Source organism: Sander lucioperca, chromosome 23, assembly GCF_008315115.2.
Source record: "Sander lucioperca isolate FBNREF2018 chromosome 23, SLUC_FBN_1.2, whole genome shotgun sequence".
Taxonomy (NCBI): Eukaryota; Metazoa; Chordata; class Actinopteri; order Perciformes; family Percidae; genus Sander; species Sander lucioperca.
In genome coordinates this window covers 11066510-11087390 of record NC_050195.1, presented here as the reverse complement: position 1 = coordinate 11087390, position 20881 = coordinate 11066510, and the positions used below count along the sequence as shown (strand labels likewise).

The 20881-nt window shown below is 40.1% G+C and overlaps 2 protein-coding genes across 5 annotated transcripts in view; both read left to right on the top strand.

The window, feature by feature from the left end:
* The window catches only part of LOC116040010 (disco-interacting protein 2 homolog C-like), a 95380-nt gene that overhangs the window by 70803 nt on the left and 3696 nt on the right, over positions 1-20881 (top strand). For 3 of the 4 annotated variants that reach the window (XR_004896459.1, XR_004896460.1, XR_004102557.2), the window contains 4 exons: positions 1911-1985; positions 3419-3593; positions 4183-4306; positions 5420-6354. Coding sequence is in view for 1 of the 4 variants with exons in the window: in XM_031285217.2 (XP_031141077.1) it covers positions 1911-1985; positions 3419-3593; positions 4183-4306; positions 5420-5672 (627 nt within the window). In the remaining 3 variants the exon portion in view is untranslated. Of the gene's footprint in view, positions 1-1910; positions 1986-3418; positions 3594-4182; positions 4307-5419; positions 6496-20881 lie in introns of those variants that run through there. The other variant, XM_031285217.2, reaches the window with a different exon arrangement.
* Positions 12630-20881, top strand: part of LOC116040029 (vasoactive intestinal polypeptide receptor 2-like) — a 50992-nt gene continuing 42740 nt past the window's right edge. The window contains exon 1 of the mRNA XM_031285260.2: positions 12630-13072. Coding sequence (XP_031141120.1) covers positions 13016-13072 — 57 coding nt within the window. The 5' untranslated portion in view covers positions 12630-13015. The remainder of the gene's footprint in view (positions 13073-20881) is intronic.

Below are 20881 nucleotides of genomic sequence, written 5' to 3'. Positions count from 1 at the left end.
CTGAGAGGTGCACCGAGTTATTTTCCACTGAGGGCTCATAATAGAGCTGAAAAGTTGTAGCTGCTGAAAACCAACGCTGATCATTTTACAGATCTACAAAAATGTGAAGAGACAGTAAAGGCTAACATTTTAAAATGACCAGTGTACTTTCCTACAATACAGTTTATTGTAAACTAATTGTAGTTAACCCTTGTGTTTTCCTCGGGTCAAATTTGACCCATTTTTTGACTTTTTTTTATATCAGAAGTATGGGTTTCTTTCAACCAAAAATAACAACGATGTACGGGTTCCATACAACATTCTTTGCGGGTCAAATTAATGATTCATTTCAAAGAATTTTGGGTGTTTTATACAATTTTTATAGCAATTGAAAAAAAATGTTTAAGTGGTTTCACAACCAAAAACTAAACTTTGACATAAGCCCATCTGTGATTCACTCAACATGCTCTGATTTTAACTATTAGTCCAAATACCTCATAATATTTTTTTTCTTTAACTCAAAAATGAGGTTTAATGTCATGTATTGATCATGAAGAAAAAAATCACTGAAAAAAGTCACAAAAATGTTTTAAAAAGCGTCAAAAGCATAGAAAAACCCCCCAGCAAAAACGTCGCAAAAAAGTGCAAAAAAAGGGTTAAATAAGAATATTTTTTCTCTCCCAAACTGCTGCCAGTGTCTTCATATTAAACCGGTTCTTTGTTGCATGACGCTTGCTGTTGTTTTGCAGCTTTTGTAAGAAAAGGATCCACATTATTGGGGTTAAATTGATGTAATTATCAGCTGAAATTCCATTCTCACAATAAAAAGAATATTTTTTTTCTCATTAATATATCAGATATATGGATATGCATACTCTTGTGTCTTTAGTTGACTACTTGCAAACGTGCCGAGCCAACAAGCGTTTTCCTCCTCCGACTCTGTCTGATAAAGACAAGAAATGTCCCCGAAAAGCTTTTTAAAAAAAAAAAAAAAATCATCTTATCATCCGAGTCCTCCCGCAGCACTTAAAAGCTGCAGGTTTTCATCCCGGAGCAAATAACATTGTGCTCATCTGATCGCTGAGCAGCACTTACTTCAGTTTCATTACAGATCTCTTAGCAACTAACCGTGGTCTGTCAGCGAGGTCAGCAGGAGAGCTGACAGCATCACGTAATGTCTAAATATATGAGAGTCAACCTGAGAGAAGAGAGGACTGTGTTAATTGATCCATAACTTTGTGAGAACAAGAGAACATTTGCTGACATGAAACAGCTCCAGCTCTGTGTCTGTCCCTCTGCTTCGGTTTCACTCCCCACTGAGTCTGACTTAATGTCCTCATGTTTAACAGATTTACAGAAATAAGCTCTGTCTGATAAAAAAAAAAAAACCCAGTCCTGATCTGCGAGGGAAGTGACTCTTTGTAGCTGCAGGAAGCAGCGTGATGGATCTTTTCTCGGAGCCTGATGAGACGTCGGCGTGTCTTCTTCCCCCACACTGACACACAAATAGAGGACATCATGGTTTTATTGATCAGCCCGCGCTTGATTTGACTCACTGTACGTGGGAGGAGGAGGACGGAGGGGAAACAGCCCGTTTACCAGGCGGCCCATTCTTTTCTTTGAACGCTTCCTGAACAAAATGTTTGACTGGGTTTCCGTTTGTTGTGTTCGTGGAAGATGATATGTGATAAATGTAATAAAGTGTGGTTGTGTGAGGTGTAATCACATCTGCATCTGTCCCTGACACATCTGTCTGTCCTAAAGTCAAATCCGCGTCAAGAAGATGAAGTCGTGTGAACTGTGACTGCGAGTTGAATGTAAACAGCTGGGTCTATTTTTGTGTTTGTGCTGGAATCAAAAGACGGGAGTCAGAGGGAAGCGGTAACCATGGCAACTGATTTTTCTTTTACTTTCTTTTTTTGTTTCCTCAGATCCTCCCCGGAGTTCGCATCATCATCGCCAACCCAGAGACCAAAGGGCCACTGGGAGACTCCCACCTCGGAGAGGTCCACACATATTAACTCTTTCTTTGCTATTGTTTTTTCTTTCTTTTCCGGTTTTCCTTTTCATTTCCTGTTCTTTTTTTTTACTTTTTCTTTTTAGATTTCTTTTATGAGTACATATACAGACAATCCCAGTGCAATTATAACACTCTAAGAATATTAAGCAATCATATGTTATAAGCAAGTTTTCCTTCAGACATGAAGATGGAGCCAGAATGCAACAATTTCAAGCTTTAGATTTCTTTATTTAAAAGGGACAACGCACATTAATCAACATGAGTACAGAGTACACCATGTAAATGTGCCAGATTTAGCCATACAGGCTAATTTTCATCTGCAGTCCCTAGCAGGTTGATGGCTTAAAACAATAGATACGCTACAACAATACAACAAACACACATAAAACAAGAAAGACATAAAGGCACAGACAAGTAAAATGACACAACCACTATTCCAGATCATGACAACTGGCAGGTTGATGGCATGAGAAATACATAACACCAGTATCATACACAGTAGACACAGGTGAAAGTGCATAGACACACATTAGAACGCATCAACAACACATAAGCTCACACTGAGACACTACTGTAGCGATAAAGACAAACCCATTATTCTGGATTATGGCAGCATATTTGATTAGTCAATAACCAATGTTTTATGGATTTGGAGAAGGATTTGATAGATGTGATGTTCATTCTTGCTTTACTTTTTCTCAGCTTTTCTGTAGCCCTTTCTTTCTGTCTTTTCTTGCCTTTTCTGTCTGTCTGTTCTGTTTTCTTATTTATTTAAGTTTTCTGTCATTGTTTTTTTTCCTTTTTGCCTTTTTCTTATACCTTGTCTCTCTGTCTTCTATTTTTCTTTATCCCTTTATTTTTCTTCTTTTTCTCTTTATTTTTTTGTCTTTTTTTATTGTTTTTTTGTCTTCATTTTTGTCTTTTTTTAATCTTTTTTTGTCTTTTCTCTCTGTTTTCCTTCTTTCAGTTTACCCTGTCTTATCCCTTTATTTTTTATTTGTTCTTTTCTGAGCTTTTATTTCTCATTTGCTATCCTTTTTCTTTGTTTCCATTTTGTCTTTCTTTCTGTCTTTTTGTTTTAGTCTTTTCTTTTTGTCTTTGTTTCCTTTTCGGTCTGTCCCTCTGCTCTTTGTTCCCTCCTTCCATCTCTTCTGGCTGTTTTCTGTCTCCTTGAAATCTTCAGAACATATCATTAAAAGTTGAATTCATCTGAGCTGCCATTCTTTATTTTCTTCCCAATTTGTAGTTTCACATTCATTATTTACGGTCTCCACTCTGAAATATTCTGTTGTTACCTGCATTATTTCTTCACCAAACTCTTAAATAGATGTTAATGAAGTAGTAGCAGGCAGCCTCGTTAATGTGTAGTAGAGTGAAGTTCAACCACCTCTTTGTGCTCTCCTCTGTTGCTTTCTGCAGATCTGGGTGCACAGCGCTCATAACGGCAGCGGCTACTACAGCGGTTACGGCGAGGAGGTCCTGCAGTCGGATCACTTCAACTCCAGACTCAGTTTCGGAGACACTCAGACGGTCTGGGCCAGGACGGGCTACCTGGGCTTCCTCCGCCGCACCGAGCTCACCGACGCCAACGGAGGTTAGTTTCCTCTCTGACTCCAACGTTTCCTCAGCTCGCTCTCTCCGCCTGCTGCACCAACATGTCTCTCTCTTTGTCTCTTTTGAAAAATGCTTCATTCGCACCTCATCGTCATATCAATAAAACACAATTTCAGAAGGTACAATAATCATATGTAGGACGTGTGAAATGGGGAACCCCAAAATAACCCCTGAATATTTGGTCAATTAAATATAAATAATCTTTGATTAAATGACACAACCACTATTCCAGATCATGACAACTGGCAGGTCGATGGCATGAGAAAAACACAACACAAGTATCATACACAGTAGACACAGGTTAAAGTGCATAGACACGCATTAGAACGCATCAACAACACATAAACTCACACTGAGACACTTATGTCATCAAGCTCGTTCCAGATCTGCGGCCCCCTACACACTAAACTCAGGCTTGTACACTTCAGCCTTGTTTTTTTTTTTTTACCAGCGAATAAGATGTTTTTCCCTCGTGTCATAAGTGCGCTGGGGACGACAGATTGGAACGAGCTCACACGATCCGTTATTTAACCTGTGAATGACCCCGAAATATCAATTCCCCAAAACAGAGAGACACGATGCTCTGTTCGTGGTGGGAGCTCTGGAGGAGGCCATGGAGCTGAGGGGAATGAGGTACCATCCCATCGACATCGAGACCTCCGTCATCCGCGCGCACAAGAGCATCATGGAGTGGTAGGTTGGATGTGCACGCTGCCTGCATCAAACAGACGCAGTTAGAGACCAGCTGGGGAAGAAGTGGAACATCTAGCAGCTTAAGAGACAGATGTTTGTCTAAATAGTTAAATGTCCATCATGACATGGGTCAGATGTGTTTCCTAAAGGAGACCTTTTAGGCATTTCTGTATTTTCTGTCATATCTATAACGTTACAATGCCGGATGTTCATGTTAAACGTGGCCAAAGCTTCAAATAATGAGGTAAGCCTATTTAAAAGAAATCCCTGTAAGCCAAAACCTCTGATTTCCCACCGTTCTGAACGCTCCGGTTCCAACAGTTTTTTCTACTCTCGGCTCCGTATCACGTCATGCAGAGCCGGTTTCCATATATGGTCATCTGCTCCAGGCTACTGCAATCTTTACATTACATACTCTGCCACATGTAGCTACATGCTAACGTCAGGGAAACCTGTAATCTTGGCTGCAAATGTTGATAATTTCTCCCAAATGTCAGGTCACATTTTTGCTGCAGATGTCGGCGTGTGTAATATTTGGTGTAGAAGCCTTTATTGGCGATAGAAAGTACTGCTATACTCCCTTACAATCCACTGCTCACTACATGTAGCTACATGCTAACGCCAGGGAAAGCTGTTATCTGGGCAGCCGATGTTAATTTCTCCCCAATTTCGGGTCACAGTCCTGCTGGAACATGTCCGGTTGTGTAGTTTTTGGCCTAGAAGCCTTTATTGGTGACTTTCACAGCGACTGTACAGAGGCAGCGACGGCAGAGCACCGATCCAGAGACTCTGGAGATCCGGAAATGCTGACCAATCACAGCAGACTGGGCTTTTTTCGGAAGGGGGGCTTAAAAAGACAGGCGCTCCTACAGAGGGTGAATACAGGTGCAGCAGCCATGGGCAGGATCAGAGTGTGTTTTTTGAACATGAAAGCGTGTAAACATGTTCTAGTAGAAACCCAAAATACAAGTATAAACCTACAAACGGTACATCATAGGTCTGCTTTAAGCTTGTTGAGGAGCTCTGCTGCTCCCTAGTGGCCCAAAAAAAGTCAACGACTGCGGCTTTATCAACAGTAGAAACCTAATAAATCCAATGTGTGTGTCCCGTCAGTGCGGTCTTCCCCTGGACCAACCTGCTGGTGGTGGTGGTGGAGCTGGAGGGCTCGGAGCAGGAGGCCCTGGACCTGGTTCCCATGGTGACCAAGGCGGTGCTGGAGGAGCACTACCTGATCGTGGGCGTGGTCGTGGTGACGGACATCGGCGTCATCCCCATCAACTCCCGCGGCGAGAAGCAGCGCATGCACCTCCGCGACGGCTTCTTACAAGACCAGCTGGATCCCATCTACGTGGCCTACAACATGTAGCCTGAGTGTGTGTGTGTGTGTGTGTGTGTGTGTGTGTGTGTGTGTGTGTGTGTGTGCGCGTGCGTGCGTGTGTTCAGGAGTGAGCGAGCATGCGTTTGTATGCCGTGCATATTGCCGTTGTTCATTTATTTCTCAGAATCAAGATGTACTGTATTTTTGAACCTGCATATGGTGTGGTGTCAAGTCGTCCGTTTTCTTTAAAGTTGTGTTGTGCCGGTTGGTTGGTTGATTGGCTGATTGATTGGTTGATTGATTGATTGATTGATTGATTGATTGATTGCTCAGTGGGAGTATGCGCTTCTTCTTTTTTTACACCCCCGTTCAATCTCGTGACCTTTACCGGGAGCTCGTCACTGTAGAAAGCCTTAGGGGAACACTGTGTACGGGACGGCAGCTCCGAGCGTTTTTCAGAGGTTTAAATAGTAGAGAGAGAGAGAGAGAGAGAGAGAGAGAGAGAGAGAAACTAGAGACTGTGTCTGTCATCATGTTTTACTGGTCGATTCAAAACACAGTAAATCCTAGATTTGTGGTATTATTTCAATTAGAAACAGGGGCAGCCAGATAATTGTAAAAATATAAATATTGTACATAGACATAATAATCTATATGGAGAGGTACGTAAAACACAATGAGGTATAGTAGCCCCTATATGCAGCTCTCTCCACCTGCACCCTGAGTGTGTGTGCGTGTGCGTGTGTTCGTTCATCATGTGTTAATGTGTGTGACAGAGACATCTGACATAGTTTTAATGTGATTCACGCAACAGATTTTTTTTATCCTTATCCACAAATAAGAACAAGGTTTGTATGGAGACTTGAAACACGACAAAGTTTAAACTGTTTTAACTAAAATCCCCCAAAAAATTGTCCAAAGTCTAACCGGCAATTTCCACTGGATGCGTAACGGCTGCGGATCCGCTCCGGAACGTCGGCGGAGTCATTAGGTTTCCATTAAAGTCAATGTGTGTATTTCCACTGACTGCAGAACGTCTGCGTCCCTACTCCGTCCCAGCTCTATATAGTAGTATATAATAGTATCTGCTTGAAAACACAGCTCAGAGTTGTTTCCCCTCTACTCCTCTGGATGGAAACAAATGATGGTTGTTGGTTCTATGGTTCTATTCTACGTGAATTCGCGAGATCTTGTGGGTCCTCGTGACTACAGCTGTCAGTCATGGCCGCAGCCGTGCCGCAACAAATCCGGACCATGATCCGGACCTGGTGGGTATTGATCGGACGGCGGAGCACGCAGCCAACACGCAACGGAGCCGGTCCGCAGACGTTACGCATCCAGTGGAAATCCGGAGTAAGTGACTCAGAAGAAACACGTTGATTGAAGCTTGGGAGACAAAAACAGCCTTTTTCTCACCTGAAGGTTCTGACCACAGACACACACATGGAAGTGCAATATGTATCAATAAAGAAGTTGATAGAAAGCAAATGCAGCAAAACTTTAAAGGCACAATGAGTAGGATTTTCCCAAAAAGCAACGTAAATAACCCCTCTCAATCATCTCTTATCACCCAGTAGAAGCCTCTGCCTGTATTTTTGGGACGTTTCTGGGCGTCAACCTCTTTAAAAACGTAGCTTCCAGGTGTCAGATCGTAAACACACATCCAAGAGGGAAGCTACAAAAATGGCGGACACAGCAGCGGCGAAACAAATCTGGGTGTTGGCTTTCACCCATTGGCACTGTTGGTACACGATCCGTTCTGCCTGCACGATCCGTTCTGCACATGCGCAAAATGTTCGCGCATGCGCGGTTGTACGAGGATTTACGACACTGCACGATCTGTTCCACGCTTCCGGTCGACAGCCAAGCTAACGTTAGTTTAGCTAACAGCTAATTCGGCTAACTGCTAGCTGAGACAGCATGTAATAACTTTAAAAGACCCTCAAAATAAAACTTGAAAATAAACGTTGACATATATAACAAACACCTAACATATATAACAGCTGTTACGTCAGTTCTACTTTACTTGTGCTCATTTAAAATACAATCACTCAATACTTGTCTTTATTGTTATTACTGTGAAGTCTTAATTTAGCTGTAGCCTGCTTTTCCCATTACGTTTGAGTTATTTTAGACTGAATCTAGCTGTCAGCTAGCGGTTAGCCGAATTAGCTGTTAGCTAAACTAACGTTAGCTTCCCGGTGGAGGCTAGCCATAGGCTAGCGTGGAACAGATCGTGCAGGTCGTATGGATACGTAAAACAGTATTATCTTGCGCATGTGCAGAACGGATCGTGCAGGCAGAACGGATCGTGTACCGACAGGCACCGTAACCCTCGGGGAGGAGGGGCCAACTTTAAATGTGTTTACAGGGGCGGCCTCTAGCTCACCCAGTGAGAGCGTGCGCCCCATGTAGGCTGGGTCCTTTGCAGCGGTGCAGGTTCGAATCCAACCTGCTGTCCTTTGCTGTGTGTCATCCCCCATCTCTCCCCCCTTTCCTGTCTATCCACTGTCACTGTCAAATAAAGGGAAAAAGCCCCAAAAAAATAATCTTTAAATGTGTTTACAAACCACTAGGGCTGGGTTAAAATGATCGATTCTCTTTTATCAATTAAAATCGATCTGTGTTTGAGCGATCTGATAGCGATCTTTTTGATATATGCCTTTTTACTTAATTGTGGTGTACAGTTCTTAACCCTCATGTTGTCCTCGGGTTAAATTTGACCCATTTTAAAAAATAAAAAAAAATCTTTATCAGAAAAGTGGGTTTCTTTCAACCAAATTTTCAGAAAAATAACGCGGATTGTTCCACACAACGCTCTTGACAAGTAAAAGAAATGATCAGTCCACTACTTTCTTTAAATTTGGATGTTTTATTCAATTTATAGCATTCAAAAAAGTTTTTTTATGAAAGAACGTTGAAAAAAGTGACAAAAATGTAAAAAAAGACGACCAAAACGTTGAAAAAAAGTTAAAATTTTGAGAAAAACAAAAAGTTGCACGGTCGACGGGAAACAACACGAGGGTTAATGTAAACAACCGGTGCATTATAAAAAATATTTGAGGGTTGTTTTTTGCTTGTACAATTTACAGCAGAAGTTCTCTGAGAATCTCTTTTATACCTGAGCTAAGCTTGTATAGTAACTGAAATTTGCCTAACCTAATCGATATGGAATCGAATGGTGACCGTGTAAATCGGAATCGATTCAGGAAATCATTGGCGATACCCAGGCCCACAAACCCTACTCACTCTGCCTTTAAGGAGCACAACAATCCTCCTTTTTCACCGCGCCAGTCAACCGATCTTTCAGTTATCGTACTGATTTACTTGCAGTGAACCCGTGAAATTCAGTCCATAAAGCACCTGAAAAAAATCTCGTCGAGCAACGTGCACTCTGTGAATATAGAAGAGGGAATATTGTTATTATTTAAAGAGACTTTAAGGCAACAGTTTATCCCCAAACTAGGTGTAGTAATCCACACCTTGCTGTGAATTCTGGGAATTGTCAGGCTGTCTGTGAGTCTCCAGGTTAAATAGAAACTTTTATTAAGAATAATTCATAAACATTTATTTGTTTAAATCTTCTTTTTATCAGAAGAAAAGAAACTTTATGCATATCAGAAGTTGCTTAGCGCTTGTTTGGCCTACATAGCAGTTTGGGTCTGTTGGTAGCAGCGTAGCGGTCATGTTTCAGTCGCTGCGTGTGTGTGTGTGTGTGTATGTGTGTGTGTGTGTATTGTATGTAAATAGTGTTGATTTTGTACGGTACAAGTGTGTGTGACTTGTTTTGTACACATGATAAAAAGATTAAATGACACTTTTATAAGAGCCTGCTATGGGCTCACCGTCACACTATACAGTGCAATAAAGTGCTTTGATTGGCTAAAACTCAGACTAGTTTTTGTTATTATTATTATTATTATTATTATTATTAGTATGTGACCGGTTTGTCTTCATGCTTCAAACTTACAGTAAACGTGTTTTATGCTTCTTGCGGTGAGCGGGGTCAGGGCAGTGTTAGTCTTCCATAGCCAGACCTTCCTCCACAGCGCTTCAGATGAGGGTCTGGCGAGTCCACACAGCATTCTGGGATGGGAGAAAGACGTGCTCTGGTTTATTGCCATTTCTTTAAACCAATCACAATCGTCTTGGGCGGCCGGACGGAGCCACGGTGCCGCTGCAAAATATCCTCAGGAAGGAACTTGTTTTGGTGGAACGTGTATATTCAAAAGTAGTTTTAGTCGTGCAACAGAAAACTCAGATTGGACAGATAGTCTAGCTAGCTGTCTGGATTTACCCTGCAGAGATCTGAGGAGCAGTTAACCATAGTCCTCAGAAATCCACCGGAGGTTAGAACACCAACACAAACAAAGAGGAAGGGGACAATTGAAATGAAGGACATCCGGCGAACTTTCCCGCGGCACCTGAACAATCCTGGAAATGAAACGTCGATATAGACTAGGGCAGTGTGGACTAGGGATGCACCGATCTGACTTTTTCAGTCCTGATACCGATGCCTGGGCTTTGTGTATCTGTTGATACCGATCCGATACCGTTGTTGAATTAATAATACACTGTATACCTTCCACCTTATACCTTCCTTCCACCATGTGGAAGAGACTAAATGCACCAGACTTTCCTAACTCAACATGACTTTCCTAACTAAGACAACATAACATAGATGGAATGTATTGAATTCTTATTTATTTGTACACTCAACTCTTCCAGCATGCGACGCACGTGCGACAGAGGGGAAAAAAACTAACAAAACTGGATCGGCCCGTGGATCTGTTAATTTTTCCGATCCCCGATCCAGCTATTTTGTCAACATCGGGACCGATATCTGATCTTAATATCGGATCAGTGCACCCCTAGTGTGGACGGTGACTGTGCACGTCGATATAGACTAGGTCAGTGTGGACGGTGACTGTGCACGTCGATATAGACTAGGTCAGTGTGGACGGTGACTGTGCACGTCGATATAGACTAGGTCAGTGTGGACGGTGACTGTGCACGTCGATATAGACTAGGTCAGTGTGGACGGTGACCGTGCACGTCGATATAGACTAGGTCAGTGTGGACGGTGACTGTGCACAGAGGGTCAAGAAGCATGAAACACATTTTATGGTGACACATTCTTCCAACAGGATATTCTACACAAATATACTTTATTTCTTTACCACATTTAAATCAAATAAACTGATAATACAGGGGGTGACCTCTAGGCTGAGTCCTTTGCAGCGGCCCGGGTTTGAGTCCGACCTGCGGCCCTTTGCTGCGTGTCTTCCCCCATCTCTCTACCACCTTTCCTGTCTCTCTCCCACCTTTCCTGTCTATCCACTGTCACTGAAATAAAGGGAGGAAAAAAGCCCCAAAAAAGTAATCTTAATAAAAAACTGATAATACAGAATAAATAGAAAACTGCTGTGTATTTTAAGTTAGAAAATGAATGACTGTAATTTATGAAAACAAAATATAAACAATTACATATGAAAAACAGATTTCAGGATAAGAAACTGACTTATGTTGCTTCTTTTTTAACAAGCAAAGAGCTAATTGAGTTTTTTTTCATCTTGTCCTTAAATCTGCACATCCAGTGCTATATGACCAAAATATACTTTTCATAATTATTAAACCTAACAAAGTCAGTTTTTTTGGGTATGTTATGCTTTTATTTACACAGAAACTGAGAGGAAAGAGGAAGACATGCAGCAAAGGGCCCAGGGCCGGATTTGAGCCCTGGTAGGCACCGTACCCAGTGAGCTATCAGGGTGTGGACACAATGTGTACAAAATGCAAAATGTAGGAGTTCTATATGAAGTTTGAATATGAAAAGGTGGAAGAACAGAATGTTTTACACATGCAAACAGCATTTAGAGAAATGCAGCAGCTGCTAATAAAAGACAGAAACCAACTGAATGATTTACTCTTCAGTATAAATACAAAGCTTTTACCTCTGTTAATCTTTATCTTCTTTCTGTTTCTAATTTGTTTTCCTCTCTTCAGGTCAGATCAGACTTTTAAAAGCATTCCTGACTGATTTAAACGATCTGTGGCCTCAACTTTCTTTTCTTCTCCTCCTCCTCATGTCCTTTCATTTGTAACAAATACAGTTCATCAAACGTACTACATGTTCAGGGTTTATTTCAGTCTGTAAACAGTTACACAAACAGTTCAGAGAGAACTAAAGTTAAAAACAAGAAGACGTATTCAGATCCTTCACTGAAGTAAAAGTACTAATACCATACTGAAAATATTCAGTTACAAGTAAAAGTCCCGCATTAAAAATAGTCCTTAAAATTAGGAAAATATACTTAAACCATGACACCACTTTGAAACAGACCAATAAAATCAGATAATAATGTCTCCTCATAAGTGAGTGAGTAAGCAGCACTTTAAAACACGACAGTTACAAAGTGCTTCACACATGTACAATACATGTGAAGTGTGAAATAACTAAAAATATTGATGATGAGTTATAAAATACAAATTTAATATTTTCTTAATTTTTGGGGGGCATTTCTGAGGCAAGCTGAGATATGAAAGGGGGAAGACATGCAGGAAAACCGTCACAGGTCGGACTCGAACCCTGGACCTTCTGCGTAGAGGATTAAACCTCTGCGTCCGCTCTACCAACTGGGCTAACCGGCCACACAAACTCAATTTAAAGTACAGCATAAAAGGAATACAGCCCAAGTTTTATTTATTTATTTATTTATTTTTAAAAGGCTTAAAACAGTCCAGAGATCCAGCAGAGATGACAGACTGAGGGAGAAGATTCCAAAGGGTTGGAGCTGAAATGGCAAAGGAACATCACCTTTGGTGTTATTATAGTTGGAGCGACGAATGGATAAAAGACCAAGGGTTTGAGAACACGAAAACACTGTAAACAATGTTTAATGGGCAGGAGTTGTGAGTTCAGCCACACGGTGCCGCTGTTGTTATTTCATATTAAAAACTACTCAGGAACTTCTTTCAGGTCGGCGGGGAGCGCGCATCAGTCCAGGGCGTCCTGAGAGACAAGGTGTGACGGGGACGCGCACTTATTTGTAAGTGAACGCGGAGTGAACCGGACCGCCGCCTCACTACAAACGGCTCGTGTCAGTTTGGACTGTTTCAGGTGTGAATTCAGCGGTTGATTTTGGAATGTTTGTTCGCAAACATTTAGCTTTTCTTTCTTTTATTGTGACGCACAGAGAGGTCTGACTCGTGCGTAAAGCTGCAAAACCAACGTGCCAAAAAAAGAATAAGAAAACTGATTTACAGGCGACACTGGGCGTTAAAACTTCCCAGACTTCACTTCGGTAGCGTTTCACTCCAGTGCACGTGTTTCCTGCTGGAGATGTCCGCCAGGTGAGCTGCTGTTCGGCAGGGCTGGATGAGATGTGACCATGGCCTTTACGCACCGGCTCGCTCTGCTCCTGATCGGCTTCACCTCCATCCTCACGGTCAGTCCCTCGCCTCACATACTATCATTTATTGGTATACGTGCAGTTTAGTGTCCTAAATTCCCCATACAATGTCCTTCATTATGAACCTGCTAAACCACCTGTTTAACAGGTGTTTGGATTATGGTTATGGTTATGGTTATGGTTAGGGCAACCTGTCTCAAATAAGACTCATCATTTGGGACACTCAGTTTTTGGAAAATAATTTGGGACACTAAACTATATATATTTACGTATACCTCATTTATTTATGCTTAACCCTCGTGTTGTCTTCCCGTCGACTATACAACTTTTTGTTTTTCTGGGTCAACATTTAAACTTTTTTTTTTTTTCAACGTTTTGGACGGTTTTTTTTGACACTTTTTGCTTTTCCACCGATGTTTTTTTGTGACTTTTTTCAAAGTTTTTGTCACTTTTCTCAATTTCATTTATTTTTTTTATGCACCTTTTGACATTTTTGTGTTTCCCCACGTTTTGGAAGCTTTTTCCGACATTTTTGTCACTTTTTTTTAATGTTCTTTTATCATTCTTTTTCCTCCAAATGCTATAAAATTGAATAAAACTTGCGAATGAGCCATCCACGTTATTTCTTTTGAAAATTTTGGTAGGCTATAGTCAAATTTGACCCGAGGACAACAGCAGGGTTAAACTACTCAAACAGCTATTTTGTATATATCTGTTTCTGTTTTTGTATTCATTATTTATTCTTATACACGTTTAGTATGTCTGCTTGTGTATAAATGCACCAATCACCAAGGCAAATTGCACGTAGGGTAACTACTGTGGCAATACATTCCTTTCTGATTATGTGATTATTGTATTAACAATCCAATACATTATTATTAGTCACACTCCAGCCTGCATGGAGTGCTGCTCAGGGCGTAGAGAGTGTCCCTCTGGGGGATCCTACTAGTTCACAAAGGTTGAAGCCAGGGGCCATTTTATATGAAGGTAAATATGGTGCAAAAAGGGAGCGCTTGTAGAATACGATGTGAGAACTTGCAGAACAAAAAATCTGAACTTGTATGTTAAAATTTGCACTTGTAAAAATAAAATTTGCACTTGTAAAAATAAAATTTGCACTTGTAAAAAATATTCACACACATGTGATCTGAATTTGAAGTCATACAAAGAAAAAAAACATGAGAGCTTGTAAAAAAAATCTGAACTTGTAAGTTGAAATTTGCACTTGTAGAAAATGTTCACACACCTGTATTCTGAATGTGAAGTTACAGAAAAAATATTCACAAATGTGTAGATTGATATTTACATGACACAATGACAGCTGCAAACTTATAATGCAACATTTACTCGTATACTTTTTTTTTTTATTCTGGTTCATTTTCCATCACAACCACAACTCAGTGATTACAACCTCTCGAATCTGTCACTGCAACTTCACATATGTGCTCTCTCGCATCACAAAGTGGCCAATCTGCGCACCTCGACTTTCACAACACTCTTGACGATACATTTGGTGCAAAACTAATTTGTACCTGTGGACTTAGGCTGTGGAGCTCTGAGCTAACAGAACGGGAAAAGCCTTCTTATATACAGTCTATGGGAAAATCAGGGTTTCTATCGCCAGATGAGGGACAACTCTGTCTGGCTTATTTATGTAGCATGGAAACTTGGTGGAATAGCATGCTAGCGTTAGCTAGCTACTAGCAGCCAGCCCGCTTCTAAATAAATACCTTTTAATTATCTAAACACTTTTTAACAGTCAAACTAAAACACTGGCGGTGAGCTCCACGGCCTGCAGCCGCAGACGGACCGTCATCAGTGGGGATCGACCAGCGTAGCAACACTGCTTTTGCCAGAAAGCTTCGCTGCCGACCTCGACCTGTAGTCGGAGCTCCAGCGGGACACGGAGAGCCCCACATCCGGTAGCAGCGGCCCATCCCCCGGCCATGACCAGAGCTTGCTTTGCTGATGTTGTGCATCCCTGCTAAGAATTGCACCCGCTTGGGCAGAAACAATAATTTCTGCAGAATTCATTGCTGCCGAAAATTGCATCTAGGTAGCAAGGAAATGCTACTACAGAGTCTGATAAAACATTGATGTCTCTAAACCTTTTAAAATCCTAATCATTATTGATGAACATGACAAAGAGATTTACTATTGCCTAGTTTTTAAACAGTACTTTGCCTTATAAAATCATTATTTTCCCTAGTGGATGCAATTCTCGGCAGGGATGCGAAACTTGGCACCTGTTACCCACTGATGACAGTCCGTCTGCGGCTGCAGGCTTTTCCCGTTCTGTTAGCTCAGAGCTCCACAGCCTAAGTCCACAGGTACTAATTAGTTTTGCACCAAATGTATCGTCAAGAGTGTTGTGAAAGTCGAGGTGCGCAGATTCGCCACTTTGTGATGCGAGAGAGCACATATGTGAAGTTGCAGTGACAGATTCGAGAGGTTGTAATCACTGAGTTGTGGTTGTGATGGAAAATGAACCAGAATAAAAAAAAAAAGTATACGAGTAAATGTTGCATTATAAGTTTGCAGCTGTCATTGTGTTCATGTAAATATCAATCTACACATTTGTGAATATTTTTTCTGTAACTTCACATTCAGAATACAGGTGTGTGAACATTTTCTACAAGTGCAAATTTCAACTTACAAGTTCAGATTTTTTTTACAAGCTCTCATGTTTTTTTTCTTTGTATGACTTCAAATTCAGATCACATGTGTGTGAATATTTTTTTACAAGTGCAAATTTTATTTTTACAAGTGCAAATAAAATTTTTACAAGTGCAAATTTTAACATACAAGTTCAGATTTTTTGTTCTGCAAGTTCTCACATCGTATTCTACAAGCTCTCCCTTTTTGCACCATATTTACCTTCATAATTTTAGCACTTTTACTTGATACTGGCACCCCTACCAAATTTAAATAAATAAAGTCTGTGTAATCTATTGTGAGCTAAGGAGTTCTGCTCTGGGAATATCACAGCATTGTGAAACTAAACCCAGAATCTAGATGCCTAGATCATTCAGAAAGAAATTCTGAGCCAATTTCAGAAAATAGTGCTCTTCAGCCATTAATCAAAATCACATAAATCTTTTCAAAAGTTATTGATACTGCAATTTGCAAATGTCTGCTTTCCCATAGATAAATATCTGATTTAATTTGTAATACCTCCTCACCTCTGTAGTAATGGACCCTGTGGCTCTGCATTAAAGGAAGTCTTCTCAGAGTGTTTGATGTCTTTATAGTCAGGCTACATCATTCAGTGTTTCTCATGATGGTCCAAAGTGACGTTAAAATGTACAGTTGGCGCAGTAGAATAACGGTTTAAAAAATGTGTTGTCCTCCCCGGGTAAAAATCGACCCTTTTTTAGGACCGTTTTGTTCAACGTTCTTGGTGCTTTTTTGAAGTTTCTGTCACTTTTTTCAAGGGTTTTGTTTTTTTTTCTGCACTTTTTCTCCACCCGTAACACCAACTTATTAGTTTTACACTTATGTTTGGAATTCATGACCAATAAGCCTCATTTATATGAAATTATACCTATTTTTTTACTTAAAAAAAAAAGAAACTCAAATTTCTGACCTAGAAACTTTAAAAACGGGTCAAATTTGACCCCAGGACAACAGAAGGGTTGAAAGGGTGCCAGGCACCCCTGAAGCTCTGGTCCTAGATCCGCCCCTGGTTGAAGGAAACTGAGGGAGAGGGTAAAGTTTCAAAAGCCTTTAATATCTTCTTGGCTATAAAGTAATTAAAAGATCTTTCTTTTAATCTTTTAATTACTTTAAAGCTAAGAAGATATTAAAAGGCTTTTCAAACTTCTCTCTCGACTGCCTCAGTTTGAAGTTCAAAATTAGTTTATTAGGGTAAACCCCTTTTGAGATGTATGTCCCAACATAGAACACAACCATTACATAACAACAGAGGAGTTAAATAAAATAAAATAAAATACAATTAGCAATACGGCAACGTACTGCTAACTAAAGCAATGTCCAAACATAATCCAGTTAAAAAAAAGGTACAAAGCAATGATTTTCAAAAAGTATATGAAAGAAGGAGGGCTTTAACAGCTGCAATATGTGTTCATTGTCATATGTGTATGATTGTGTGTGTATGAGTGAGTGTATGTATGTATATGTGTGGATGTATGTATGTATGGATGCTATATGTATACATGTATATAAATATATATTATAAGATAATTGTGATAAATATAACTAAGATATAAATATGTGTTAAATGAAATAATAATTTACTGAGTTATGGAAAAGGGATAGGATTAAATAAGTGTATAGTTCTTCCTACTCCTTTTCAGACATGTCTATGTTGGCTAATGTTACTTATTGTTTATTGATTCTTTATTGAATGTTTTGCTTATTTAACTTATTAGTTAATGGTTTTCTTTGGTTTATTTTGATATGTCTGAAATAAAATGTCTTCATTCATTCATTAAAAAAGAAAACGTACACATACAAAGCAAAAAACAACACATGCATATGTTCATCAATACATTACAACCACCAAATGGCCAAGATGGCCAATAATAAGTACATTTACTTATTAGTAAGTGTGAGTAGATTTCTAACTACAGTCAAATATAAACATTAGGTATAGACAGTAGGTATTTTAGGTATTAGCCAACTCTGCGTCCTTTTGGGCTCTAAGCTGTCTCCATCTTTCAGATACATCTCCAATATTTACCCGGTGGTTTGTTACGTCTCTGGTCACGCAACAAACATGCCGTTTTTTTTTAGGTCGAGTAGAATCTATCTCCGTTGATCCTGTTTGTTTGTTTGCTGCTTTCATGGCTGTACTAACGTTACAGCTGTAGTTTTTACAGGTATGTCTGGTAACCTGGCCTGGCTGTCAAATTGGGCAGTTGATAACAACACATGGGCCAAAACACAGACAGACATTACAGAACGGAACGGAAATTTCAAAAGGAGAAAATGCTGGCATTAGCATTGTTGTCAGAAAAGATAGTATTTCAACTTAGCATGTTTCCTTAATATCTGATGACGTATTGGGGTCACCTTTGGATTTATTCCAGTAAATATATTACATATTGGACCTTTTTAAAATCATAATTAGGCCATACTATTCTTAAAATAGTCACACAGTGAGCTTATTGTGACCTCTTCCTACTTGCTTGATTCATATTTCCTCTAATATTCCTACTGGGAGTGTTGCATTTGTGCATTTTAAGATGTATTTCTTAAGGTTTCTGCAGCTTTCAGTCACCACAGGAAAGTGTCTTAATAGTCATATTTTCTCAACTTCCTCTCTGCTGCTCTCAGTGTCGATACTTTAACTGATTGGACTGTAAATCGACTGCAGCAGCTCTCATTTATAAACAGCAGTGATGAAGCTGACTCTTCTCTATTCTATCACCGTGTGAAAACATGAATTAAAGATTAACTTTCTGGCTGCTGCTGGTTAATTTTTAATAGTCAGGTCTGTTTCGTGCTCTATACTTAGACTCTGCTAAGCTTAAGAATCCAGGACTGTTCCTTTAAGGGGTTTAAATGCAACGCCAGACAAGTGGATGATTTACTTAAATATAACTTCTGTAGAGGTTGTAGATGTTGTAGAGGTGACGTCAGTGCACTGGAGTGAGAGAAAGGTGACTCATTTAAGGTTAAAGTCGCTGGGAAAGTTCTGTCATAAGAACAAAAATAGCAACAACAAAAAAATCCTACATGTTGTGCTCTTTTGACCCCAAGTCATGACGTATATTTACACACATACCAGAAGAGTTTCTTTTAGAGATAGAAAACCTGCGTTTTGTAAGTTTATAACTGATATTTCAGCAGAAAATTCAGATGTAAATGAACATTTAAAAGCACCAAAAAACCTGATTTGCAGCTTCTAGTCTTGTGTTTTTGATTTTAGGTGATCAGAGTGATCCTTTTTGTTTTCCCCTTCACATCTTGGCCATTTTCATTTCCTCTCAAGAAGCTTTAAGGTTGGAAAGAGTGGCTTATTCCATTAGTTTTGTGCACATTTTTCCCAAAATTCAGCGTGGCATGTTTGGTATTTGAAAACGTTGGGATCCCTTTTAGAAATTTAACAAAGTTTTGTAAGTCTGAACAAACTTTGGAGAGAGAGTTTTTAATGTATTTAGGGAACATTTTCCAGCAGAACAAAGAGGATTCAGGCTGTGACGGTGTTACTGTTTCGTACCAGTGAAATAAGTCCACTTCTGTAAAGTCCTGCAGCTGTTTAGTAATAAAAAAAAACATTATCAACTTCATACAAAATCAAATTGTAATGCATTTCTTCCCCTTGTGGATACCTTCTGTCTGCTGGACAAGAAATTCCACAACGTTGGACTTTTGCAATTACAAAATAAATATGTCAGCTGTGTTTGTGTGTTGCAGTAGATGTGTGTACTTCTGCTTCATATATTGATCTTACTGGAGAGTAGAGTCCTGCTGCTCTGTGAGGCAGGAACACGACGTTTAATACAAAATGTATTCTATACAAGCTCATTTTTACATTTTTTTTTCTGTTTAAGAGATAATGGAAAAAGTGATACGAAGATATAAAGAGTTAAAAAAAAAAGAGGGTAAAACAATTAGTGAGTTTTTCACCCTAACTGTGGATTAAAGCTAAACTGTGATACACTGATTTAATTCTTGTTTTTTAATTTTAATGTTTTTTAAATATTTGACTGTAAAAGCTGCAGCAGACAAACAGTTGACATTCAGCAGGAAAATCCTGCAGAGTGACATCAGTAAACTCCTCTCATGTTGACCAACTGGGCTCATCTGTCACGTTAAAAGACATGTTAAGGCTCTGACACACCAACCCGACAGCCGACCTTCGGCAGAAAAGGCAGTCAGACTGACTGCCTCCCCGAGTTGGTCAAAAAAGTGCCTCAGAACACACCGAAGCGAGGGCTGACTTGAGCGTACGTTCTGCGCGTGCGTGAGACGTAATACGTCTCCATAACAGCAGGCGCCGCTAATCTGTATTGTAATGCGATCTCATATTGTACTAAAATAGTTCACCGAAACGTGTTTCTGAAAACATTTTAAGAGAGAAATAGACCGTGCAGTTGCTGAATCTGTCTTCATTTCAGATCGACAAAGGTCAGTTTGAAAGATTTATCAGATTTTGAGAGGCGTTAGTCACGCTCATCCTGCTCGTCATTTCCGGGTTAGCACTCCACCAATCCGATTGGCCATTGAGTGCGACTGCCCGTCCTCCGATTCAACATGTCAAATCGCCCCAAATGAAGGCTGACGGCGCCTCCGACTGACGACGGCACGGAACACACCGAACAGACTCGAGTCACCGACCTCGCCAGACTGTCCAACAGTCGATTATCAGGTTGGTGTGTCAGCGCCTTTTAAAGAGGAGAGGGATGAAGGAAAGCTGATGTTAGACAGTGACTCAGCTCGCTGCCGGTTAGACAGACTAATGGTTAGTTTGGAGCTTTTGGTCATCGCTTTCTGTGTGTTGACTCTGAGATAGGGCTGCACGATAATGATAAAATGTGATATTGCGATATTGATTATGAATATTGCGAAATCTATATTAATTTCAATATTTTTAAACATATGTAAAATTACAAAAGGGGAAAACGCATCAAAATAGATTCATAACTGTGGCCGGGTTGGATCAGTGGGTAGAGCAGGTGCACATATACTGAGAGGTGAATGCCTCGACGCAGAGGTCCAGGGTTCGAGTCCGACCTGTGACGATTTCCTGCATGTCTTCCCCCTCTCTCTCACCTAGCTGTCCTGTCCATTAAAGGTGGAAAAGCCCAAAAGATAGATAGATAGATAGATAGATAGATAGATAGATAGATAGATTGATTCATAACAAATTAAACAAGT